This window comes from Balaenoptera physalus (genome assembly GCF_965194825.1).
Source record: "Balaenoptera physalus genome assembly, chromosome: 7".
In the NCBI taxonomy this organism is placed as follows: domain Eukaryota; kingdom Metazoa; phylum Chordata; class Mammalia; order Artiodactyla; family Balaenopteridae; genus Balaenoptera; species Balaenoptera physalus.
The window spans coordinates 88,644,367-88,671,340 of NC_138886.1; the positions used below are offsets into that span (position 1 = coordinate 88,644,367).

A 26,974-nucleotide genomic window follows, 5' to 3' on the forward strand; every position below is an offset into this window, starting at 1 on the left:
TCTGTGCATTAATTTTGTATCCTTCTACTTTACCAAATTCATTGATTAGCTCTAGTAGTGTTCTGGTAGCATCTTTAGGATTCTCTGTGTATAGTATCATGTCATCTGCAAACAGTGACATCTTTACTTCTTCTTTTCTGATTTGGATTCCTTTTATTTCTTTTTCTTCTCTGATTGCTGCGGCTAAAACTTCCAAAACTATGTTGAATAATAGTGGTGAGAGTGGGCAACCTTGTCTTGTTCCTGATCTTAGAGGAGATTTTTCACCATTGAGAACTATGTTGGCTGTGGGTTTGTCATATATGGCCTTTATTATGTTGAGGTAAGTTCCCTCTATGCCACTTTCTGAAGGGCTTTTATCATAAATGGTGTTGAATTTTGTCGAAAGCTTTTTTTGCATCTATTGAGATGATCATATGGTTTTTATCCTTCAATTTGTTAATATGGTTTATCACAGTGATTGACTTGCATATATTGAAGAATCCTTGCATTGTTGGGATAAACCCCACTTGATCATGGTGTATGATCCTTTTAATGTGCTGTTGGATTCTGCTTGCTAGTATTTTGTTGAGGATTTCTGCATCTATATTCATCAGTGATATTGGCCTGTAGTTTTCTTTCTTTGTGACATCTTTGTCTGGTTTTGGTATCAGGGTAATGGTGGCCTTGTAGAATGAGTTTGGGAGTATTCCTCCTCTGCTATATTTTGGAAGAGTTTGAGAAGTATAGGTGTTAAGTCTTCTCTAAATGTTTGATAGAATTCACCTGTGAAGCCATCTGGTCCTTGGCTTTTGTTTGTTGGAAGATTCTTAATCACAGTCTCAATTTTAGTGCTTGTGATTGGTCTGTTTATATTTTCTATTTCTTCCTAGTTCAGCCTAGGAAGGCTTTGCTTTTCTAAGAACTTGTCCTTTTCTTCCAGGTTGTCCATTTTATTGGCATATAGTTGCTTGTAATAATCTCTCATGATCCTTTGTATTTCTGCAGTGTCAGGTGTTACTTCTCCTTTTTCATTTCTAATTCTACTGATTTGAGGCTTCTTCCTTTTTTTCTTGATGAGTCTGGCTAATGGTTTATCAATTTTGTTTGTCTTCTCAAAGAACCAGCTATTAGTTTTATTGATGTTTGCTATTGTTTTCTTCATTTCTTTTTCATTTATTTCTGATCTGATCTTTATGATTTCTTCCCTTGTGCTAACTTTGGGGTTCTTTTTGTTCTTCTTTCTCTAAATGCTTTAGGTGTAAAGTTAGGTTGTTTATTTGAGATGTTTTGTTTCTTGAGGTAGGATTGTATTGCTATAAACTTCCCTATTAGAACTGTTTTGCTGCATCCCATAGGTTTTCGGTCATAGTGTTTTCATTGTCATTTGTTTCTAGGTATTTTTTGATTTCCTCAGTGATATCTTGGTTATTTAGTAGTGTATTTTTTAACCTCTATGTGTTTGTATTTTTTCCAGATTTTTTTCCTGGAATTGATATCTAGTCTTTGTGGTCGGAAATGATACTTGATAAGATTTCAATTTTCTTATTTACCAAGGCTTGATTTGTGACCCAAGATATGATCTACCCTGGAGAGTGTTCCATGAGTACTTGAGAAGAAAGTGTATTCTGGTGTTTTTGGATGGAATGTCCTATAAATATAACTTAAGAACATCTTATTTAATGTGTCATTTAAAGTTGTGTTTCCATATTTATTTTCATTTTGGATGATCTCTCCATTGGTGAAAGTGGGATGTTAAAGTCCCCTACTATTATTGTGCTACTGTCAATTTCCCCTTTTATGGCTGTTAGCATTTGCCTTATATATTTAGGTGCTCCTATGTTGGGTGCATAAATATTTACAGTTGTTACATCTTCTTCTTGGATTGATCCCTTGATCATTATGTAGTGTCCTTGTTTGTCTCTTGTAATCGTCTTTATTTTAAAGTCTATTTTGTCTGATATGAGAATTGCTACTCCAGCTTTCTTTTGATTTCCATTTGCGTGAAATATCTTTTTGCAACCCTTCACTTTCAATCTGTATGTGTCCCTAGGTCTGAAGTGGGTCTCTTGTAGACAGCATATATATGGGTCTTGTTTTTGTATCCATGCAGTCAGTCTATGTCTTTTGGTTGGAGCATTTAATTCATTTACATTTAATGTAGTTATTGATATGTGTGTTCCTATTCCTATTTTCTTAATTGTTTTGGGTTTGTTATGGTAGGTCTTTTCCTTCTCTTGTGTTTCCTGCCTAGAGAAGTTCCTTTAACATTGATGTAAAGCTGGTTTGGTGGTGCTGAATTCTCTTAGCTTTTGCTTGTCTGTAAAGTTTTTAATTTCTCTGTCGAATCTGAATGAGATCCTTCCTGGATAGAGTAATATTGGTTGTAGGTTTTTTGCTTTCATCACTTTAAGTATGTCCTGCCACTCTCTTCTGGCTTGCAGTTTCTGCTGAAAGATCAGCTGTTAACCTTATGGGGATTCCCTTGGATGTTATTTGTTGCTTTTCCCTTGCTGCTTTTAATACTTTTCTTTGTATTTAATTTTTGATAGTTTGATTAATATGTGTCTTGGCATGCTTCTCCTTGGATTTATCCTGTATGGGACTCTCTGTGCTTCCTGGATTTGACTGACTATTTCCTTTCCCATATTAGGGAAGTTTTCAACTATAATCTCTTCAAATATTTTCTCAGTCTCTTTTTTTTTCTCTTCTTCTTCTGGGACCCCTATAATTCGAATGTTGGTGTGTTTAATGTTGTCCCAGAGGTCTCTGAGACTGTCCTCAATTTTTTTCATTCTTTTTTCTTTATTCTGCTCTGCAGTCGTTATATCCACTATTTTATCTTCCAGGTCACTTATCCGTTCTTCTGCCTCAGTTATTCTGCTATGGATTTCTTCTAGAGAATTTTTAATTTAATTTATTGTGTTGTCCATTGTTGTTTGTTTGCAGTTTAGTTCTTCTAGTTCCTTGTTACATTTCTTGTATTTTCTCCATTCTATTTCCAAGATTTTGGATCTTCTTTCTTATCATTTCTCTGAATTCTTTTTCAGGTAGACTGCCTATTTCCTCATCCCTTGTTTATTCTGGTGGGTTTTTACCTTGCTCCTTCATCTGTTGTTTGTTTTTCTGTCTTCTCATTTTGCTTAACTTACTGTGTTTGGGGTCTCCTTTTCACAGGCTGCAGGTTTGTACTTACCGTTGTTTTTGGTGTCTGCACCCAGTGGCTAAGGTTGGTTCAGTGGGTTGTGTAGGCTTCTTAGTGGAGGGGACTGGTGCCTGTGTTCTGGTGGATGAGGCTGGACCTTGTCTTTCTGGTGGGCAGGACCACGTCCGGTGGTGTTTAGGGGTGTGACCTTATTATGATTTTAGGCAGCCTCTCTGCTAATGGGTGGGGTTGTGTTCCTGTCTTGCTAGTTGTTTGGCATAGGGTGTCCAGCACTGCAGCTTGCTGCTCATTGAGTGGAGCTGGGTTTTAACGTTGAGATGGAGATTTATGGGAGAGCTTTCAGCTTTTGATATTATGCGGAGCTGGAAGGTCACTGGTGGACCAATGTCCTGAACTTGGCTCTCCCACCTCTGATGCTCAGGCCTGACACCTGGCCAGAGCACCAAGAAGACCCTGTCAGCCACACTGCTCAGAAGAAACGTGAGAAAAAAAACAGAAGGAAAAAATAATAAAATAAAATAATTAAAATAAAAAGTTATTAAAAATAAAAAATTAAAAAGTAATGAAAAAAAGAAAGAAAGAAGAGAGCAACCAAACCAAAAAACAGGTCCACCAGTGATAACAAGCACTAAAAACTATGCAAAATGAAAGAAAAAACAGACAGACACAACCCTAGGACAAATGGTAAAAGCAAAACTATGCAGACAAAATTACACAAAGAAGCATACACATACACACTCACAAAAAAAGAGGAAAAAAATAAATATATCTATATATTAAAAATAAGGAAGAGCGCAACCAAATCAATAAACAAATCTACCAATGATAATAAACTCTAGATACTAAACTAAGATAAACATAAAACCAGAAACAAATTAGATGCAGAAAGTAAACCCCATGTCTACAGTTGCTCCCAAAGTCCACCACCTTAATTTTGGGATGATTCGCTGTCTAATCAGGTATTTGAGAGATGCAGGGTACTTCAAGTTGATTGTGGAGATTTAATCTGCTGCTCCTGAGGCTGCTGGGAGAAATTTCCCTTTCTCGTTTTTGTTCACTCAGCTCCTGGGGTTCAGCTTTGGATTAGGCCTCACCTCTGCGTGTAGGTTGCCTGAGGGCATCTGTTCTTCACTCAGACAGGACGGGGTTAAAGTAGCAGCTGATTAGGGGGCTCTGGCTCACTTAGTCTGGGGGGAGGGAGGTGTATGGCATGCAGGGTGAGCCTGTGGCAGCAAAGGCTGGCGTGACATTGCACCAGGCTGAGGCACGCCATGTGTTCTCCTGGGGAAGTTGTCCCTGGATCATGGGACCCTGGCCATGGTGGGCTGCACAGGTTCCCAGGAGGGGAGGTGTGGATGGTGTGCTGTGTTTGCACACAGGCTTCTTGGTGGCTGCAGCAGCAGCATTAGCATTTCTTGCCCATCTCTGGTATCCACGCTGATAGCCGTGGCTTGCTCCCATCTCTGGAGCTCGTTTAGGTGATGCTCTGAAACCCCTCTCCTTGCACACTCTGAAACAATGGTCTCTTGCCTCTTAGGCAGGTCCAGCCATTTTCCTGGACTCCCTCTTAGCTAGGTATGTTGCACTAGCCACCTTCAGGCTGTGTTCACACAGCCAGCCCCAGTTCTCTCCCTGGGATCTGACTTCTGAAGCCAGAGCCTCAACTCCCAGCCCCCACGCCTCCAGTGGCTGAGCAGACAAGCCTCTCAGGCTGGTGAGTGCTGGTCAGCACCAATCCTCTGTGCGGGAATCTCTCCGCTTTGCCCTCTGCACCCGTATTGCTGTGCTGTCCTCCGTGGCTCCAAAGCTTCCCCCCCCCGCCACCCCCCGTCTCTGCCAGTGAAGGGGCTTCCTAGTCTGTGTAAAGTTTTCCTCCTTCACAGCTCCCACCCAGAGGTGCAGGTCCTATCCGTATTCTTTTGTCTCTGTTTTTTTTCTTTTTTCTTTTGCCCTACCCAGGTATGTGGGGAGCTTTTTGCCTTTTGGGAAGTCTGAGGTCTTCTGTCAGCATTCAGTAGGTGTTCTGTAGGAGTTTTTCCACATGTAGATGTATTTCTAATGTATTTGTGTGGAGGAAAGTGATCTCCACGTCTTACTCCACCATCTTGCAGGTCTCCTCTGATGTCACTTTAAGGAAGCAATGTGTGCCAGTCCGTTGTTACAGTGGTTGAGTTGGTAGGTGTGCCCAGGCCAAACAGTGGGGCTGGATGCAGGGTCAGTGGCCCAGAAAAGGAGTGCTGAATTTTTATTGCACATGCTCAAAAATGCAGAGAGTAATGCTGAACTTAAGGGCTTAGATGTAGAGTCTCTGGTCATTGAGCACATCCAGGTGAACAAAGCCCCCAAGATGTGGTGCAGGTCTTACAGAGCTCATGGTGAGATCAACCCATACATGAGCTCTCCCTGCCACATTGAGGTGATCCTTACTGAAAAAGAACAGATTGTTCCTAAACCATAAGAGGAGGTTGAACAGAAGAAAAAGATATCCCAGAAGAAACTGAAGAAACAAAAACTTAATGGCTCGGGAATAAATGCTCAAGAAATAAATGCAAATAAAAGTAAAAAAAATTATCATATAAGATTATTGTCTGATAAAATGATAAAAAGAATGCACACATATAACAAAAATATTTGAAAATATGGAAAGATCTTAATTCAAACACCTAGAGGTAATTACTGATAAGATCTAGGTGTATTTCTCCCTAGATCATGGTCTATGTATAGGGTACACACCAACATTTAGAAATGATAATAAACTTATATTTCATTATAATTTTAATAGCTATATAGTTTTCTATTGATATACATGCAACCCAAATTCTGATGGTATGGAATCTGGTATATTTAACTGTTTGCCTGCTTTGCAATTTTTTAGCTGTTTAAAACTGCAAATCCTTTTTGTTTACTGCTTGGCATTTATTTTAATTATACAACTAATTTATACACACAAAATCTATAAATTTCTCTTTGTATTAACATTTTACTCAGTTTTAAGTGATGGATCTTTAGGTATAGGTGACATGAGGAGTGTGTCCCACCTTTTCCCAACCATGAGAACTATCTGCTCAGGGTCAACATTAAAGAGGTTTGGAAAGCTTGGAGTTAGAAAAAACCCTTTATTCTGAGGACAGGACTTGATGTATGTATATGGAGATTGGCCCAGCATAGGGAGTCAGGGGTTCAGAAGAGGTGTTCTTCTCTCCCTAAGTCCTAGAACACTCATGAACAGCTAAGAGGAAGTGTGTGTGTTTAGAACAGGGACCTCATGCCCATTCCTGGGTGGAGAATAATGTGCAGAGTCAAAAATGGTCCCAAGCCAAGGATGGGGTGATGTAGAGGAGGCAGTAGGAAGTCCCTTCTATGACTGTTGGCGCTGCCCCATGGATGTATGACCTTACATCAGTCTTTCTACTTTTTAAAAATTATTATAATTAGCACAATCCAGGGACTGAGTGGACAGGTAACTTCATCTCATCAAAATGCCTAGGAGTGAAAAATAGGGCTCCTAATCATGGAAAAGGAAATCAACCTTTTCTGGGCAAATGCAGAGGAACTCTCAGTACAGATTCCAGAGATGTGAGTATGAATAGATGTGGTGAGATGGAGCCAGAGGCTGGATCCCCCTTCTTGTTCAGACCCCTTGGGGAAGAGTGAAGGGAGAGAAGGGTCTTCCAAGCCTTTGGAAAGTTCCAAGGTTTGTTCTTGGGATGCCTGAATGAGGAGTTGAGTGAAATTTTCACATGTCTATTTTCCATTCCACTCAGTCCGTGACATGACCATGAATTGGGTTAGAGAGAGGGCAGTGACTTTTCCCAGGGGCCATCAGGGCTGTGGGGTGAAAAAGCAGTTGTTGGCTCTTCATCTGCCCCCACCACCACTACCAGGGTTACGTTCAAGCACAAGGGTCCTCAGAAGGTGCTCTCAGCCTGCACCTGGGGCTTGGGCACTCCATCTTACCCTTGCTCTCAGCCCAGTCTTCCTTCTGAGGGTGTGCAGAATACCTGCGCACTGAGGAAAGAGAGGCCTCTAACCCCACTACAGCAGATCATTTCAGGGACTCCTGTGAAGAAACAGAATTCTGAAACTGGTTCCTGTAACTTCCATTCCTTCCAGCAAACCTCTAAGCAGATACCTCAGGAAAGCACCTAAGGGGTTCTTGCTATTGAACAAAAATAGGTAGCCAACATTATCTTTTATTGACACTCATTCGTTAGTGATGAATTGATTCTCTCCCAAGGCACTGTCTCAGATGTTGAGGGAGAAACAGAATACACAGGCTTTGGCTTCTTTGAAGTCCCTCTAGGCCGAAAGTGATTAGTTTTGTAGTTTCAAATAAGGTGAGGAAAACACAAGATAAAAAGATTGATTTATTTGAATATATGCAAATTTACGTATTATATACCCAAAGCATAAATTCTAACTAATTTTAAAAAAAATGATGACCTTGGAAAAAGTTTCAAAACATTTGTCTGAAAAGAGTTTAATATATTTGATATATGAAGACCTCACACAAATTTGATTTTCTGGTTTTACTGGTAGTCTGTTGAATTTGACCTGATGACAATCCCCTCAGTTAGAAAAATTCCTTTCTTGACATCTGTGATACTAACTTTCCTAGTTTTCCATAGATATTTCTGGGAGTTCTGCCAACAAATGTCTCCTGCGTGCCTACTCTGTATCAAATACTGTTCTAGGTCCTGAGGAGACAGCAGTGAGCATAGCTAAGTCTGTTTTTGTGGACAGCACAATTCAGCAGGAAATAGTTCTTATTGGACTTTCTTGTATATCCTTCTCTGCATCTCCCTTTATTCTTAGATTTGTGACTTTCTGACCTTGACTATTTTTCACCTACTCTCTTTGGGCAAGTGCAGCCACTCTAAATGTGTTATCCAGTGTCTGTATGAAGCTCACTGCAAAACTTGTCTCCAGCCTCAACCATTCTGGAACTAAAGACACAGCTTCAATGTTTTGTTCAGTTGATGTCCAAAGAAAGTGAAGGCCAATTAATTGGTGTCAAATGGGATAAAAGAAATGGAGTTCTGCAGCTTACAGCAGCTGAGAACTTTGGGGAATCACTACTTGGGATGTGGCGGTGAGATATTGGGTGATCTGAGGAGCTGTGTAATTGTGTGCAAGGGACCGACAATGATCATAGTCTCTGCTGAATATTGTCAGTGACCTGTGGGTATAGTGCTGGGACAAATGGGTATTGGAGAGTGCCACAAGGTTCAGTGATATGTGAACAATATGGTCCATTATAGAGGGATATAATGTTGTTTGATGACTCAGACAAATAAAATCTGTGATGGTTAGAGATTCAAGTGAGTGGTCAGAAATTAGTATTTGAAGATCAGGGATATGGGGGTTATGGGAGGCATTATTTAGGGGCTCCCTATGTCAGTGACTGAAATAGTAGGGGAATCTGAGAATTGATCATTGTAGCCTGTGATCAAAAGTAACTAATTGGCTTTAAAATTCAGTGATAGTACAGCGAGGGGAAGGTCAGTTACTGTCAAGAGACAGTTAGGAGCCATTAAGATAAATAACTAAGTGCCTGAAGAACAATGATTGAAAAATAGAATACGTTGCTTCCAGTCAGTTGGAAATATGGCCAAATAAATTATCACATTAAATGTTACTTGATTACGTTTGGATTGTAAAGACATAGGCATCCATTTGCCCAGGTAAACCTGACCAAACTTAATGGTTGAGCATAAATCTAGTGTTTCTCACATGTCCACAGGTTGGATGGAGATCATGGCTCATCATGTTTATAAATGTCCAAAAGAAGTAGAATGCCACAAAACAGTGGGTCCATAGCACATCATCATAAAATGAATTAATAGAATAAAATGAACATAGTTAAAGAAGCTTCCATTTGTTATTTATATAGCTTTGTTTTTCAACATTTTCTTGACAAAAAATATCAAAAGATTAGTAAATAATTATACACTCTTACTTGTCTGTATCACCAAAATAAATGAACAACAACAACAACAAAAGACTTTGGCAAAATAAAGAAGGCATCATTAATGTTTGTTTGTGAAAAGTTTACCAGTGCAAAGATGTGCTTGATTGATGTGATGATACTTAGCTATCTCTTCCACCTGACAAGGGCAGGGGAGAGAAAGTGCATAAATAAACTGAAAGGATAAGTCTTTCATTTCCATTTACACTGAACACACAATGGGTTATTTATTAGGTTTACATATGGGACAAATTAACTTAATACATCTTTGTAGGGTGAAGGTTCTGAATAAGAAGAGCACAGAAAGTGTCAGTATGGTATGGTTTAATACCACTGTGGTCAGAAAAGATACTTGATATGATTTCTATCTTCCTTAATTTGTTGAGACTTGTTTTGTTGCCTTAACATGTGATCTATCCTGGAGAATGTTCCATGTGCACTTTAGAAGAATGTATTCTGCCGTTGTTGGATGGAATGTTCTGTTAGGCCCATTTGGTCTATAGTGTTGTTCAATGAACCCTAGTTCACAAGTGTTGTTGGATGATCTATCCATTGTTGCCAGTGGGGGTATTAAGGCCCCTAATATTATTGTAGTGCTGTTTATCTCTCCTTTTAGTTCTGTTAGTACAAGCTTTACATATTTAGTTGCTCCAATGTAGGGTACATAAATATTAAACAATTGTTATATCCTCTTTTTTTTAAAATTAATTAATTAATTTATTTATTTATTTATTTTTGGCTGTGTTGGGTCTTCGTTTCTGTGCGAGGGCTTTCTCTAGTTGCGGCAAGCGGGGCCCACTCTTCATCGCGGTGCGCGGGCCTCTCACTATTGCGGCCTCTCTTGTGGCAGAGCACAGGCTCCAGATGCGCAGGCTCTGTAATTGTGGCTCACGGGCCTAGTTGCTCTGCGGCATGTGGGACCCTCCCAGACCAGGGCTCGAACCCGTGTCCCCTGCATTGGCAGGCGGATTCTCAACCACTGCGCCACCAGGGAAGCCCTGTTATATCTTCTTGAATTGATTCCTTTATCATTATATAATGATCTTCTTTGTCTCTTGTGACCAGTTTCAGCTTAAAGTTTATTTTGTCTGACATAAATATAACTACCCCTGCTCTCTTTTGATTACCATTTGCTTGGAATATCTTTTTTTCTATTTCTCCATTTTCAGCCTGTGTTTTTAAAGTTCAAGTGAGTCTAATGTAGGCAGCATATTATGGGATTTTTTGTTTTTCTTATCCATTCAACCATTCTGTATTTTCATGGAAAACTTTAACCCATTTATGTTTAAAGTAGTTATTAATAGGTAAGGACTTACTATTGCCATTTTGTTAATTGTTTTCTGACTGTTTTGTTGTACTTTTGTTCGTTTCTCCCTCTCTTCCTGTCTACCTTTGTGATTTGGTGACTTTTTATGGTTGTATGCTTTGATTCCTTTAATCTTAATCTTCTGTGTATTTACTATAGATTCTTCCTTTGTGGTTACCATGAATCTTACATAAATTATCTTATAGTTATAAGATGTCCTATTTTAAAATCCTATCTTAAGTTGATAATTTTGGTAACATACAGAAACCGTACTTTTAATTCTCCCTTCTCCCTCACATTTTATTATTTTTTAATTTATTTTTTGGCCACGCCTTGCAGCATATGGTATCTTAGTTCCCTGACCAGGGATTGAACCTGTGCCCCCTGCATTGGAAGTGCAGAGTCTAAACCACTGCACTGCCAGGGAAGTCCCTTCCCTCACATTTTAGGTTATTGATGTTTCATGATTTACATCTTTTAAAATATTGTGTATCCAATAAGAAATTATTATAGTCATGGTTATATTTATTATGTTTTTTTCACTCTAAATCTGGAGTTGAAAGTGATTTATGCACCACCACTATTAAAGTACTAGAGAATCTGACTTTGACTATATATTTACCTTTACTGATGAGTTTTACACATTCATATGCTTTTACATTGTTAATTAGCATTCTTTCATTTTAGCTTGAAGAACTCCCTGTAGCATTTTTTGTAAGGCAGATCTGATGGTGGTTTAGCTTTTGTTAAAGCTAAAGTCTTTATCTCATTTCTCAAGGACAGCTTTGCTGGGTATAGCATTCTTGGTTGACAGCCTTTCTTTTTCCCCAGCATTTTGAATATATCATCCCACTCTCTCCTGGCCTGAGTGGTTTTTGCTTTGAAACCCATTGATAGTTTTAGGGGGGTTCCCTTGTATGTTGCTTTAAAATTTTTTGTCTTTGACTTTTGACAATAATTATAGTGTTCTTGGTGTAGCTCTTTTGGGTCTTGAATATGGATGACCAGTTCTCTCCCCAAGTTTGGAAAGTTTTCAGCCATTATTTCTTTAAATAGACTTTTTTTCCTCTCTGTCTTCTCTTTCTTGGATTCCTATTATGCATATATTATTTCTTTTGATGGTGTCCTACAAGTTCTGTAGGTTTCTTCATTCTTTTAAATTCCTTTTCCTCTTTCTTCTATGATTGGATAATTTCAAATTATCTGCATTTGAGTTCACTGATTATTTTTTCTGCTTGGTCAAGTCTGCTGTTGAAACTCTCTGTTGAGTTCTTCAGTCACTGTATTCTGAAGCCCTGGGATTTTAGTGTGTGTGTGTGTGTGTGTGTGTGTGTGTGTGTGTGTGTTGGTTTCTATTTCTTTGTTGAACTTTTCATTTTGTTCATGTATTGTTTTCCTAATTCTATTTAGTTATTTATCCGTGTGTTCTTATAGTTTGATGAACTTCTTTAAGAGGTTTATTCTGAATTCTTTGTCAGAACGTTCATAGATCTTTAGGGTCTGTTCTTGGAGCTTTAGTAGTTTCCTATGGTGATGTCATGTTTACATGATTCTTTGTGATCCTTGTATCTTGTTTTGGTTTCTATGCAATTGAGGAAGTGGTTTCCTTTTCCAGATTTTACAGGTTTGCTTTGGCAGGGAAAGAACTTCAGTTATCTCAGCTTTGGGTTCTGGCCAGGTCATCTGGTAACACCTGTGGGAAAGTGGGGCTTGTTCTCTAGTTAGGTAAAGTTCCTGCCCATACTCTGAAGTTGGAGGGAGGTGCTGGCTGGACACCCTGGTTACGTGGGGCTCTTAGTTGTGCTCTATGGTCAGGCAGTGCCACTAGCTGGGCTCCATGTTCACCTCTGGTTGGGTAGGGTCAGTCTGTGTTCACTTGTAGAACATTGCTGCTTATTGGACTCTGTGACTGGACAGGGCTGCAGGCACTTTGCAATGCCCCTTAGTCATGTGGGGCTTCAGACTGTGCTCCCCTTCAGGATAGTGCCACTGGCTGAATTCTGTATTCAGGCAGCTGCAGGATGGGACTTCGGGCTGTGCTCTGTAATCAGGTAGGGCTGCAGGCTGTGCCCTTAAATTGATCAGGGCCACAGGCTGGTTCTGTGATTGGATGCTGCAGGCTGTGTGCCACTGTTGAAAAAATTTGCTGGCTGGGCTCCTTCACCTGGTGGGGCATTCAACTGTACCCTACAGTTGAGTGGGGTGGAGGTTGTGCTCCACAGTTGGGCAGGGTTGCTCTCTGGGCTTCCTGGTCAGGACAGGGCCACAGGCTATGCTCAGGCTATGCTCTGTGATTGGGTGGGGTAACTGGCTGGATGAGGTCGCAGGCTGTGCTCTGCAGCCAGGCAGTTTTGTATGTTGGGCTTCAAGGCTGCCTGGGGTCACTGTTTGGGTTCTGTGTTTATGTGGGGCTGGAGGCTATGCTCTTGAGTTGAGAGGGGCTGCTGTCTTGCCTTCCTACCCCAGTGAGGCTATAGGATGGACTCCATAGTTGCCCATGTTTTCTGTCTAGGCTTCCCAGCTGGCTGGGACTAGAGGTTATGCTCAGCAATTGGAGGGGCTGCTGTCTTACTTCTCTGAGTGGCCCCACGAATGGGCTTTATAGCCAGTGTAGATGGTTGGCTGGGGACCCAAACCTGACATAACTGACAACTGAGCTCCCTGGGCAGATGAAGCCAGTGGCTTGGCTCTGCAAATGGGCAGAGGCACTGGCTGAGATCTCTGCTCAGGCACAGCCAGCAGCAGGAACGTGGTTTGCCAAGATATTTGTGCTGGTTGCTGTAAACTCTGCTGCCTTCTCCATCTCTGTCTAATCCCTAGTGGTCCAGCTCCGCCAATTTCTGCGAGATAAGACCCAAGTGGGCCTCCTGAGAAGCATCTGCAGTGCTAAGGAACCTGCATGCCCACCTTGGGCTATTTCCCACTAGAGAAACTATAGGCCCAGAGATCTCTCTTGATGCAGTGCTGTGTCAGCCTTGGGGAGGGGTGATGTGATCAAAGTGAAACTGCTCCTCTTACCCTTCTAATGTGATCCTTCTTTTTCTCTTTGGTCCAAGGAGAATGCTTCAGGGCCTGTGGGTTCTGGAATTTTCACAAGGTATCTCGTCTCTGGATAGTTGCTAGTCAGTCTTCCTGTAAGGAGGACTGAGGTCAGGGACCACCTACTCTGCCATCTTGCTGATGTCACTCAAAATTATGTTGTGTTTTTTTTTTTTTTGGCTGTACCGTGCAGCCTGAGGGATCTCAGTTCCCCACCAAGGATTGAACCCAGGCCACGGCAGTGAAAACCTGGAATCCCAACCACTAGGCCACCAGGGAACTCCCAAAAGTACATCTTTAATGTAACTAGCCCCTTACTGAAACTTATCTATTCCTTCAATTATGAATGTGGGCAACAAACAGCGGTAGTGCCAGAGTATCCATGACTGTCACCAATAGAAATCCGAATATTCTCATGTATCACATACCAGTTGTTGTAAGGATTTAGAAATAGTACTTGGCTCATCTCTATTTTGAAATTATGACAGTTTATATACTGACACTAGATTTGGATATTTGATGCATTAATAAAGTATCACATTTATTTATATACCACAAATTATTTTTTAAAATGTTTGATTACTTTCTTTTAGTACATTTGGTTTTCATTGTAATCCTATTATACATTATGCATTAAAAAAAGTCATCAAGAAGGATCATGGTCTTCGCCAAACTGCCAGAGTTATCCACTGCACCAAACACATTCAGAAGCTAAGACACAAAGACTTGAATGCTATTGCAATAAGCATGTTAAATTTGAATGACATTACTTAATAATATTGCTCTTCACATTTCCCTTCTTTTTTAGTTTAAAATACAACATGCTTATTTAATGCAGTGGGCTAATTTTGATGGCCACATGCCAGTAAGAAACTTGAAGGAACCAACCAATGCTAATTAGCTGTGGTGATTTTTGAAAAAATAAAAGGTACTAACTTTTCATGATGAATTTGTCTGCCCAGTGATCAACAGGCATTCAGGGGGCCTTTGGTTTACTAGCACTAAACAGTCCTTCCACAGAAATAAAGGCCACCTGAAAGCCATGTCCGATTAGGGAAATAAAAGATGCCAGGTCTTCCATAATTAAGTTTCACAAATAGTCTTAATGAGACTCACCAGATGGAGTGAAATTAATGTTAATTGACAGCAAGACTGCCAGATAATTGGGTAGGGAGATTTAACTCTCAGAAAACTAACCCCCAAATTAAAAATCTTTCCCATGGGCTTAAAGAATAATCCTGTAGATAAAATAAAACATAAATCATACATCAAACACCTGACCAAACCATTTAGCTTCCTAGAAACAATATACTTGGCTTTCCAGTGATTGAGGATAGAGGCTTTAGCTCTGAGAACTTCCAAGCCACAAACTGGAGAACATTCAGAAATAAGCAATAGAACTTAATATGGCTAAAAATGCTGTTATAGATATAAAACAAAACACTGTCCCTTAAGTAAATAATTAACCATTGTAAATTTAAATAATATGAAACGGAGGTGGAGTTAGAGGGAAGATGGTGGGATTAGGAAGGACCAGGAATCTGGTTGTCTCCCTACCCAGACAATAATTATGCTGGCAGAATCTGTCTGATGTAACTGTTTGGGAACTCTGGAGTTATTGAAGATTTGCAATTCCCGGAGAAGGGCTGGTCCTATAAATTGAACTTAATTTTAATCAATTTCAGCTTTTCGCACCATAGCAGTTACTCATCTCACACACCTTTAACCCCGTTGCAGACAACCATAGACGTGTTCTGGAGCAGTTTTCATGCAGCTTGTGGATCCAGGGTGAGCAATAAGGACTCTGACCCCCAAATACTGGGGATCTGTTTTTACTGCTGACTGCTGCTTCTGAACACACAGGTGCAGACACAGAGGCAGGCAGCCGTTCTTGCAAACCTTTCCTTATCTGGCTGAAGCAACTTCTAGAGGATGTATAGGTCCAGCACCTTTTTTCTCCCTTAATTTTTCTTTTTTTTTTTTCATTTTTGGGAGCCAGACATTTAAGGAGTAGGACATTCAAAAGCACTCACATATGTAAGGGAATTTAGAAAGTCATCATAAATATCCAGGGAGATAAGCAGACTCCAAAAACAGAATTAAGAGAAACAAGCATTTATACAGTAATAGGGAGACTTTAGTACCTCACTATAAATAATGCATAGTACAACCAGACAGAAGATAAATAAGGAAATAGAGAACTTGACCCACATAATAAACCTCCTAGATCTGACATATACAGAACACTGTATCCAACTCACAATGGGACATTTTCCAGAGAGACCATGAGTTAGGCCACAGATTAAGTTAAAGAGATAGATATCATACAAAATCTCTTCAATGACCACAACAGGATGAATTTATACCAAAATCATGGGATGCAATGAAAACAGTGCTCAGGGGGGGAATTTACAGCTAAATAATATGAAAAGATTGGAAACATTCACCAAAGAGGCTAAGCCAGACTTATTTTAAAAAATTGTATTCATTCTTTTTTCCAAGAAAAAAATATAATAATATGAAAACAAATTACCAGTGTGTTGGTTAGAAATATCATTCATGCGCTCCTTCCTTTGGTAAACTTTTAATAAGTAGGTGTGATGTGCCAAGAAGTCCACACTTAGGGACTTCCCTGGTGGCGCAGTGGATAAGACTCCATGCTTCCCAATGCAGGGGGCCTGGGTTTGATCCCTGATCAGGGAACTAGATCCCACATGCATGCCACAACTAAGGAGCTGGCAAGCCACAACTAAAGAGCCTGCGAGTCATAACTAAGGAGCTCACCTGCTGCAACTAAGGAGCCCACCTGCCACAACTAAAACCCAGTGCAATCAAATAAATTAAAAAAATAGTTTTACCTGGAAAAGTCTGGTATCATATAGAGTATTACTGTCTTAAAAAAAAAAGAAGTCCACACTCAGGTATGGTTCAGAGCTAAAGTATTGCTATGTGTCAGCAGCTGCCTTGCACTCTGTCAGGCACAGAGGCTACTCTTGCTCTTGAAGACTGCACAGAAAAGGCAGATGGATGGGAAACGTTGCTTGACAGCCTCAAGTGGTGTACCAAGAAGACCAGCAAAAACACCTGCAATGATCCCCAGGATCCTGAAAGCCCCTGGCACCACAGTGGCAAGACAGTAACCCCCATCAGCATCACATTGTTACTACAATGGATTGTTGCTCTCTGTGAAATCAGGCAGAATCAGAAATCTCAGGGGCTTCTGATCCTCAACAGCCATTACAGATACTGCTCTGGGAAGTTGCTCAAAGCTTGCAGCCTGCCTGTTTCCAGTGTGGGACTAGCAGGGCTTTACAGGAGGCCCTGAGGTCTACCAGGTTCACCTGTTTGGAGATATCAACCTCTGTGCTATCTGTGCCAGGAGGGTCACCTTCCTGTCCAGGACCTGCCAGCTGCAAAGGGGCTTCCATGGGACAGACACTTGGCTTGTGGGCTCAGGATAAGACATTGCTCATCCTCTTATGGAGATCAGACATTGGATTTTGCTTTTTCGAAGGATAAGTCACCAAAACATGTGAAGCAAATTGAAAAATAAAGACCTGAAACACTCAGTTCCATTTTAAATATGTGGATATAAAGCATTAATGCAGGGAATAAAGTTTCACAATTAAAATCGATGGCAACTTAATGGTTTCTGTTGCATACTTATGTACAATGCATTGCATACTTTCACTATAATCTTCTATACTTATTTTCCTATATCTTGTGACTATTGTCTGCTTCTGCACTGTTCCAATAATTTTGATATGAAAATAAATTATACTACCAAATAGAAGACTGTTTTTGTCTCATCACTCCATTTGATTTCATCTCACCTACTGCTGAAGCATTTACAGGTATAGTCATGCCCACACCGCTGATGACCGGAAGTTTCCCTTAGGAATATGGAGGGGCCTCTGAGAATTGAGCTCAATCTTATCTCAAGGTCCTTGTCAAAATTCTCCACTGACCCAGAAGATGGGTTCTCAAACTCTGGCCCAAGTCATGCCCCCACAAACTCTGTACACTGGCAGGAGACCGCCTACTACTTGACATGGTGTCTTTTTAATGTCCTGACGTACCTGTGGTGAAGAATGCAGAATTTCATGCCTTTTGCCCATGATTAGGGCCAAATCATCTGCTGATCTCTAAGTCCTCTTTTCTCATAGAGGTCACCAAATGAAGTGATTCCATTACACGAGAATTCAGGAGGCAGTTCCTGTGTTAAAAGGCATTAATGAAATCACCTCAAGTATAGCAGGGAAACAGAACTCAGGGCAGCAGTGGCCATGCAACGATGTATATGTGTGTGTGCGCATGCGTGAATGCATGTGTGTTGTTAGTACTGTCTTATAGTGTGACTTCTCTCTAGAATATTTATACATCTGGTATGTAATTCCTACCCTGGATGGAAGAATCTGTAACAGAGAGCTCCAGTTTAGTTCAGACTTCCATGAGAGAGAAGCTCTGGGGGGAGGGGGGAGAGATAGAGTCACAGGGGGTGTTTTTCCTGCCTTTGTGGAAAAGCAATTTCCAGGGGACTGGACACTCAGAAAATGCTTGGGGCTGAGGCACGTAAGCAGTACACAGGCCTGAGGCTTCCAAAATCTCAGGAAGGGTGTCATCAGATAAAAAGTAATGCCTTGAGAGTGTAAGCAACTCCCACCTACCCATCACATCAAGGTTGAATCTCCTTTCAGCCTAATTTATTATTTTGCTTTATTATCAGCTATAATCTTGCTTTAAGCTTTTTTAAGGAACACAGACTTTTATTTTGATTTTTAATAATAGTAGTAAAATAGATAATGGTTGGTTATTACTTATTGCTCATTTACTCTGTGCCAGGCGTTGTTTTAAGTGTCTGACTTATTGATAGATTAACTCAGAAAACGCCTTCAGAAAGGATTGTAGGTAATTACCATCATTATGCACTCCTCACAAATGAGGAAACTGAGAGACATAAAGGAGAACTGACTTGCCCAAGGTCGTACAGCCATACGGGAGGGACAAGGGAATAAATACACTAGTATTGATAGTAAAGCCAATGAGCCATGTGGCAAATTCAGAATCTGGGTCTCATAATATGCTGGGGATCCAAAATTCACTTTTATAGTTTTTAAAATCAACTATATTGATGTGTAATTTATATAAGTATATGAATTTTTGATACCTTTTGATGAGTTTTGAAAATTTATACACCTTTGTAAACACCACCACAATCTATATAGAACTTTCCATCACACTAAAACATTCCCTTGTTCCCTTACCCAATTAATTTTCACCCCCACACTCTAGATTAGATGTCTTTCCTAGAATTTTGTATAAATAGAATCATACAGCTCTACTTTCTTGTGCCTGGCTTCTTTTGCCCAGCTTAATTTTATTATTAATGTTGTTATATGCATTAGTAGTTCCTTCCTTTTCATTGCTGAGTGATATTCCATTGTTAGGCAACATCACTGTTTATACATTTATCTGCTGAAGGACATTTTGGTTCTTTCTAATTTGGGGCGATTATGAATAAAGATTCTATGAACATTTTTATACAATTCTTTTTTAAAAATTTATTTTTTGATTTTGTTTTTGTATAATTATTTAAGTTTTCCTGGGGGTAAATACCTAGAATTGAAATTGTTGGTTTTAGGTAAGGTGTCATTACCTTTACAAGGAACTATCAAATGGATTTTTAATGCTATCACATTATAGTTTTAATTTGCACTTCCCTGATGACTAAAGCTTTGTTCATCTTTTCTAGTACTTACTGGCTATCTATATATCTTCTATTGTGAAATGCTTGTTTTAATCTTATCCTTTTTTTTCCCATTTAAACTGAGTTGTTTGTATTATTATTGCATTATGAACATTCTTTACATATTGTGGATTCAAGTCCTTTGACAGACATATTTATTAGACACATTTTCTCCCAATGTGTGATTTTGTTTTCATAATAAAATCTTGAAAAGCAGACACATTAAATTTTAATAAACTCCAATTTATCTTTTTTGCTTTTATGTCTCACACAATTCTTTGCATTACATATTAAAAATCTGTGTGCTTCAAATTAGTTTCCATGTTTCCCAACAGAAATTTTGTACTATTAGCTATTTTGTTTAGGTTTATAATTTATTTTGAATAAATCTTTAATTATGGTATAAACATCAAGGTGCATTTAAAATATACAATTATCCAATTATTTTATCACCATTTTTGAAAAAAGTCACCTTTTTCACATCAAATTACCCTGGAACATATGTCAAAAATCAACTAATAACTTTCAGTTACATTTCAGATTAGAGAGCAGGAAAAAGCACTGCTCCTATTCTTAAACAAGAAGACAGCTGGGAAGAGTTTAAATTAACAACTTTTCTTGAATACATCAGATATCTGAGACTGCAGGGCAAAAAACAAGCCCAAAGTCTGGAGAGCTAGGTGGCTGCAGAGAGAAACAAGAACCCAAGCAGTTGCTTAACTGAGACAGAGAATGCCAAACACCATATAAAATGATTGTAAAGAAGCTAAACAACATGCAAGATCAGATAGGTTATTTCAGCAGAGAGATATAAACTATAGTAAAATTTAAATGCTGGAAATAAAAAACACATACACTATATGAAGAATACCTTCAAAGGGCTTATCAGTATACTTGATACCACTGAGGAAGGACTCAGTGACATTGAAGAGAGAGACAGAATATATACACACTTTTATATATATTTATAGAATATATACACATACTTTTATATATATTTGTATGTGTGTATGCTTCAATACAGTATTTGTATTAGTGACCCAGAGATGATACAAAAGTACACAGAAAACATGGTTTGGCTTTGTTGAAAAAAGACAGCTTAGTAACAATGGCCTTTCCTATATGCGCATGTCAGGAGGTAGCAAGAGAAAAGGAATGAGGTATAGGATTCTGAATTTTCAGATACTTCCTGTAAAAGGTTTACTTGTTATTAATATACGTGTGGCAAATCATAGCTGATATCAGAATAGTTACTAAGTAAGGGGTACATAATTCTATTACAGTGCAGTTGACTTCCAATATACATACAAAACAAACATCTAAGTGGCATGCACACTCACATAGACACACAATAGAGAACTCAGAAAATATTCACATACATTCAACACTGTGCAGTTTATGCAATTTATTTTTAAAAATCTTCTTATTCTAGTGAATGCCTATGAACCAATATTGTTATATTTCATTAACTGTCTTAATATTACATATGAAATAGCTTTTATATAACATAAAGGCTATTATTTACCTTTCTCAAATTGATAAATTTTTCCCTTATAACAAACTGAGAGATACTAAACTTTGATGACTCACTGAAAGCATTCACACATTCACAGCTCGATTATCAGATATTTAATGAGATATCATTTTTTGGGTAAAGGATTACCTATATATATTGTAATGTTAGATATCTTCCCCTGATATTTACCTGACTGAGGAGGAAGAATTGTGGGTAAAAACTATGGTCATTCAGGATGTTGTCAGGGGGTTTTCCTGTGTGATATTTCTGATACACTACACTGAGTTCACATGTCCACAGAAATCACATTCATAGGCTTTGTTAACTGAGGGTTGGTGAGTAAATATCATCAAGTATATCCAAACTGTAGAAGCCCAGCAGAGAACAAGTTTATTTCATCACAGCAAAATGTCTGTGTACATGCAGAAGAAAATTTCATTCAACAGTCACTCTTTGGCCCTGTTTCTTTCTACTTTGTACTCTTTCATCTTCTGTGCACGAGCCCCTTTGGTTTTGCTGGGGGTGATCTCCACTCCATTCTGACAAGGGACAGGAGAAAACATTAAGAATTTGAGAGGTGTATTTAGTAAGACTTGTCGTTGACCTCTAAATTTCACTATCCAGAGGTTAAAAATATGATCTCATTTGGATGACAGAGTAGTTGAGAAATTTAGATGAGGTGTGGCATGAGAAAAAAGGAAATGGTTACTGGTGAACAATTAATAGTCATTATATGTCATATAGTTATTACCTTGTGTTAGTCAAATTGAGGTTTGACTTATAGTAGAAGGATTCCCCACATCCATTACCCTGATTTCTTGTCTGTTCTGATATACTGTGAGGTCTCTATGTATTTTCTGCTTTACTGAGAAAGCTGGCTTTTGGCTAAAGGTTATCTCACATTTATTACATTCTCAATTTTCTGTTTGATTTCTCTGATGATGAATGAATTTTGATTGCTGGGACAAAGTTTTGACATTTTCATTACATTCCCAGGGTTCTTCTTCAGTGTGAGTTTTCCAAGGATTGAATGCACAGAGTATTTCTTATATTCATTATGTTTACAGAGTTTCTTTGCTGGATTGAATTCTCTGATCTACAATGAGGACTGCACTCAAGATGAGACTGCCCGTGTAAAATATATTCCAAGAATTTCTCTCTTGTGTAAGTTCTCTGATGTTTAATGAAAGCTGGTATCTTGCAGAGAATCTTCCAAGTGTTCATTATATTCATAGGGGTTCTCTCCTACATGTTTTATTTTGTATTGTGAGACTTGATTTCCAGCTCAGAGCTTTTCCATATTCATTACATTTATATGTTTAGTTCCCTGTGTGGGCTTTCTGATGTTCTCTAAGGCTTGATTTCTGGCTGAAAGTTTTCCCACATTTATCACATTTATAGGGTTTCTCCCCCGTGTGAGTTCTCTGATGTACTCTGAGGTTTGATTTCTGGCTGAAAGCTTCTCCACAGTGATTACAGTTATAGGGTTTCTCTCCTGTGTGAGTTCTCTGATGTTTTCTTAGGACTGACTTCTCACTGAAAGCTTTGGCACATTCACTACATTCATAGGGTTTCTCCCCTGTGTGAGTTCTCTGATGTCCTCTGAGATTTGATTTCTGCCTGAAAGTTTTTCCACACTCATCACATTTATAGGGTTTCTCCCCCGTGTGAGTTCTGTGATGTACTCTGAGGTTTGATTTCTGGCTAAAGGCTTCCCCACAATGATTACATGTATAGGGTTTCTCCCCTGTGTGAATTCTATGATGTCCTCTGAGTTGTGATTTCTGACCGAATGCTTTCCCACATTGATTACATTTATAGGGCTTCTCCCCTGTATGAGTTCTATGATGTTTTCTTAGACCTGACTTCAGTTTGAAAGCTTTCCCACATTCATCACATTTATATGGTCTTTCTCCTGTGTGAGTTCTCCGATGATTCCTTAGGCCTGACATATGGCTGAAAGATTTTCCACATTCATTACATTCAAAGGGTTTCTCACCCGTGTGAGTTCTCTGATGTACTATGAGGATTGATTTATAGTTGAAAGATTTCCCACATTCATTACATTCAAAAGGTTTCTCTCCTGTGTGAATTCTCTGATGTATTCTTAGGCCTGACTTTGCACTGAAAGCTTTCTCACATCCATCACATTTATAGGGTTTCTCCCCTGTGTGAGTTCTCTGATGTTTTCTTAGGCGTGACTTCTCACTGAAAGCTTTTCCACATTCATGACATTCATAGGGTTTCTCCTCTGTGTGACTTTTCTGAGGCTGAATCAGGCATGAAGTCATAGTGCAGGATTTTCCACATTCATTATACTCATAGGGTTTCACTGTTATTTGAGTTCTCTTATGTACATTGAAAGTTGACTGGTAAGCCAATGATTCTGTACATGTGCCATAGTCAGAGGACTGGTCTATTGTGTGAATTCTCTGATGCATTGGGAGGGTTGAATTATGGCTGAAATTCTTTTCATATTCAAAGGGTCTCACCCCTATATGAATTTTTTGCTGTTCTCTAATGTGTAATTTTTGGCTAATAGATTTCCCTTCTGTGTCAGTTCTTTGAGTGATCCTACTGAAATTATTTCTGTTTTTATCAATAGTATATTCATATTTATTAAACTCGTAGTGACTCTTCTCCTCTGGATGATTGCTCTGAGAGATTATCAAGGTTGATTTATCATATTGGTTTTCCCCAAATTTATTGAATTTATAAGATTTCACTTTTGGGTGGGTATTCTTAGATGTAACAAGGGCAGTCTTTTCAAGAAAATCTTTTCCACATTCATTATATTCAAAAGTTTGCTGTAAAGTCTGAATTGTCTGATGCTGAATAACTTTGTCTTTATGTCCAAAGGCTTTCACACTTTTACTATAAACAAAAGATTTCTCTCCAGTATTAGTTCTGCGATCCTTAATACTGAGGAGCCAGTTCTCACATACATTAAGCTCATAAGCCTTCTTTCTTGAATATTGACAGTGTGGGGTCAATGAGCTAAGAAGCAAGTAAGTAGACCCTGTAGTGTCAAATTTACAAGGCATTGTTTCTGCAGGGAAAATGTTTATGTCCAGAGTACATAGTTTTCTTGAAATTTCTTGCTCTGTAGTCAATGATTTGTTGACAAATAAAACTTGCCTCAAATGTTTGCCTTGGTTTTCTAGGCTCTCCTGTAAGAGTTCATCAGGTTGGGATTCTTCTAAAAGTGAGAAAATTAAAAATATTTAATGATATTTAACACACTTATTATGGAGTGAAATCTATATACATATCCCCCATTATGTATTTGACTCCTTGGTGTCTGGCTCAGTTTCCCAAAAATAAAGTAATTTCAAGTGTATATTCTCTTATTTTGTTGTTAAAAAAACTTTTTCTAGTGGAAAGATAGAGAGGAATCTAGAAATGAAATTACATCTATATTTGGTATCTTAAAGTATAATTTTCAAAACCAGGTAGAGAAGAGGATATAAAGGAAAGGAACAATTAAAAAAGAAGAATATATTTGAGAGTTGAATCCTGGGAACAGATAAAACAAAGACTGAAATGAATTCAACAAGGATTTTGCACTAAGTAGATAACAAAAAGTATCAATGGAGAATTGCTTTCAGTGGCTTTATTGAGATAGAGTTTGCATTAGGGAAGAACACCAGAGACTACATTCACAAACACAGATTACATTGATAACCATTAGTCTATATGATTCCAACTGGAGCTTCATTTTTCCATTCTACACATCAACACTAAAATAAACTTATCATGGGGAATTCCCTGGCAGTCCAGTGGTTAGGACTCAGCAATTTCACTGCCATGGGCCCAGGTTCAATCCCTGGTCAGGGAATTAAGATCCCACAAGCCACATAGTGTGGCAAAAAAAAAAAATTATCAGGGCACCAACTTTCTCATGTTGAAAGAAATAATCAGAAACAGAAACATAAATGTATTGGTGGAAGTGAAAAAACTGATGAGAGTTAAAGTAATTTTTCCACCTATATTAGAGTCACCTCTCTTTCCTGGTTCTGGTGCCTTGGTATTATATCAGGGTTGTTCAATAGTGAGTTCCTCTTAATCATCAAATCTTAACTTTCCTCTTTTCAATTTGTTTACTCATTTCCCCCAAACCAGTCGTGCCCTGTCCAATCCTTAATTCTATTTTCCATTTATTTTTCCATATATCTAGTTTTTATTCACTGTAAGAATCTTAAGGATCATGTTTCAAACTGGCCCTAGAAACCCTACAAGTATCCTTTATATTTATTTACCATAAATTTCCTGTGCATATTTGACTGCTATTGTCCTCCTGCTACCCACGCTCCATGCAAAAATGTCTGTGACTCACAATATTTCAAGTAAATAACCATCACCAAAATCAGGAGGCATCATAAAATTGATGGCAAATCCATAGTTAAATGAGCAGCATCTTCTCTTGGTTGTACCTAAAATAATGGCTCACCATTTAATCAATAGCACCTTATATAATATAAAATATGTTTATGCAGCTTTGCTCACCTTTCCAAAATAAAACCCTCACTGTGATATTCTTTGCATCCCTCTGTAATATAAATTTAGTGGTCCATAAAAAGCTCCATGCATAGGAATTACCTAGAGAGTTCTTTTACTAATATAAGGGTTCAGATCCAGCAATACCTACATTGGATGATTCAAAAGTCCCAGAAATTTGACTTGGGCATTTACATTTGTGGATTGTGTTTTCTGAGTGAATCAGTATGAAATGCCTCTCTCCACCTGACTTCGGAATCAGCCTACAATGTTATTAAAAAATATTTATCATGTGACAAATACCCAGAAAGGAAGAGTGAAACAGAGACCATTCTTTTTGGGAGATTATAATCCAGGTGAGGAAAGGCGCTCATTCAGTAACTATATGCAATCTGGCACAGAATCTCATTTTCTTTTGACACATCCATCAAATGGGCTAAGAGTTTACAAAAGTAAGAGAAAAAGTATAGGCTAAAGTATTCCAAAATTATATTATAGAAGTAGGAATCTAAGCCCAAACTTAAAATGAGTAATAGTGCTTTCTTCTCTTTTTCTAGCTGAGATTAGCTATTTTATTTGCTTTTATTCCAAGAACCACCTTTTGGCTTTGTAATTATAATGTTTTATAACTATAATGTTTTTTCTTACATTTCTTGCTTTGCTTAGTTTTCTTTTAAAACTTTATTGCTTTTAAAAATAAGTATATGAGGGTAAAATAGTTTCCTCTAAGCACCGTTTCATCTATAGTGCAGAGTCTAATAAACATGTTTTTCATTAAAAAATAATTTCTGGATATTGTACAGTTTTAACTTACTCTTTTATAAAATAGGTTTTTAAAGATATATATTCATTATTAATTTTAAGATAGAAGGATTTAAAATTTTCTCATATTGTTTGCAATTTATAGTGTTATTTAACAATAATATCTTTACTTTGTAGAATTTGCCTAAAATACTTCTACATTTTGTCAATGTTCCAAGATCATTTAAAAGGAGGTTTATTCTTTGTTTTCAGAATAGTTATGTAGTGTGTTTGCATAGCTTTGTTTTCAGAACATAATAGATTCATTTTATAAAATATGCTATTTATAATGTCTAGACCAGAGGTTGGTAAACTTCTTCTGTAAGAGGCCAGAGAGTAAATGTCTTAGGCTTTGCTGGTTATTCACTCTCTATTGCAACAATTCAACTCTGCCTTGTAGCTTGAATATGTAAACAAATGGATATTGCTGTGTTCCACTAAATGTTTCTTTACCAAAACAAGCAGTAGGCAGGATTTGACCTGTGGGCCATAGTTTGCCAAGCACTATTCTAGAGTCCACAGGCTATGGAATGAAATCAGAGAGGCATATTAAGGTTGACTATATCTAATGTGTTCCTATTTCTCCTTATAACTCTTGCAGTTTTTTGTTTTATGAATCCTGATGATAATTTATTTGGTGTACTAATATTTTAAACTTTTATGTATCCTTTAAAAATTATCTTCTTTAGCATTATCAAAATGTCCTTTTTCTCACCTGTTTTTGACCTGAATTGAACTTTGAGATAAATAAACACTGAGTTGTTTTTATGTTTATAGTCTTAACAATTCATGACTGTAATTTCAAACTTTCTAAATTATTTTCTAGGTATATCTCTGATATAATATGATAGCATTTTCTCTTAATAGGTGTATTAAGATTCATTTACATTGGTAGTTGATATGTCAGATATGTTTGTTTTACTCTATGTGTGTTTGCATAGCTTTTGTGCAGAAAA

At 38.2% G+C, this 26,974-nt stretch overlaps 1 protein-coding gene and 1 long non-coding RNA gene across 2 annotated transcripts in view; both read right to left on the reverse strand.

The window, feature by feature from the left end:
* Positions 1-26,974, reverse strand: part of LOC309664511 — a 208,323-nt gene that overhangs the window by 22,780 nt on the left and 158,569 nt on the right. The window lies entirely within an intron of this gene.
* Positions 21,088-26,974, reverse strand: part of ZNF782 (zinc finger protein 782) — a 60,989-nt gene continuing 55,102 nt past the window's right edge. The window contains exon 6 of the mRNA XM_082469702.1: positions 21,088-23,919. Within this exon, the coding sequence (XP_082325828.1) occupies positions 22,040-23,919 (1,880 nt within the window). The 3' untranslated portion in view covers positions 21,088-22,039. The remainder of the gene's footprint in view (positions 23,920-26,974) is intronic.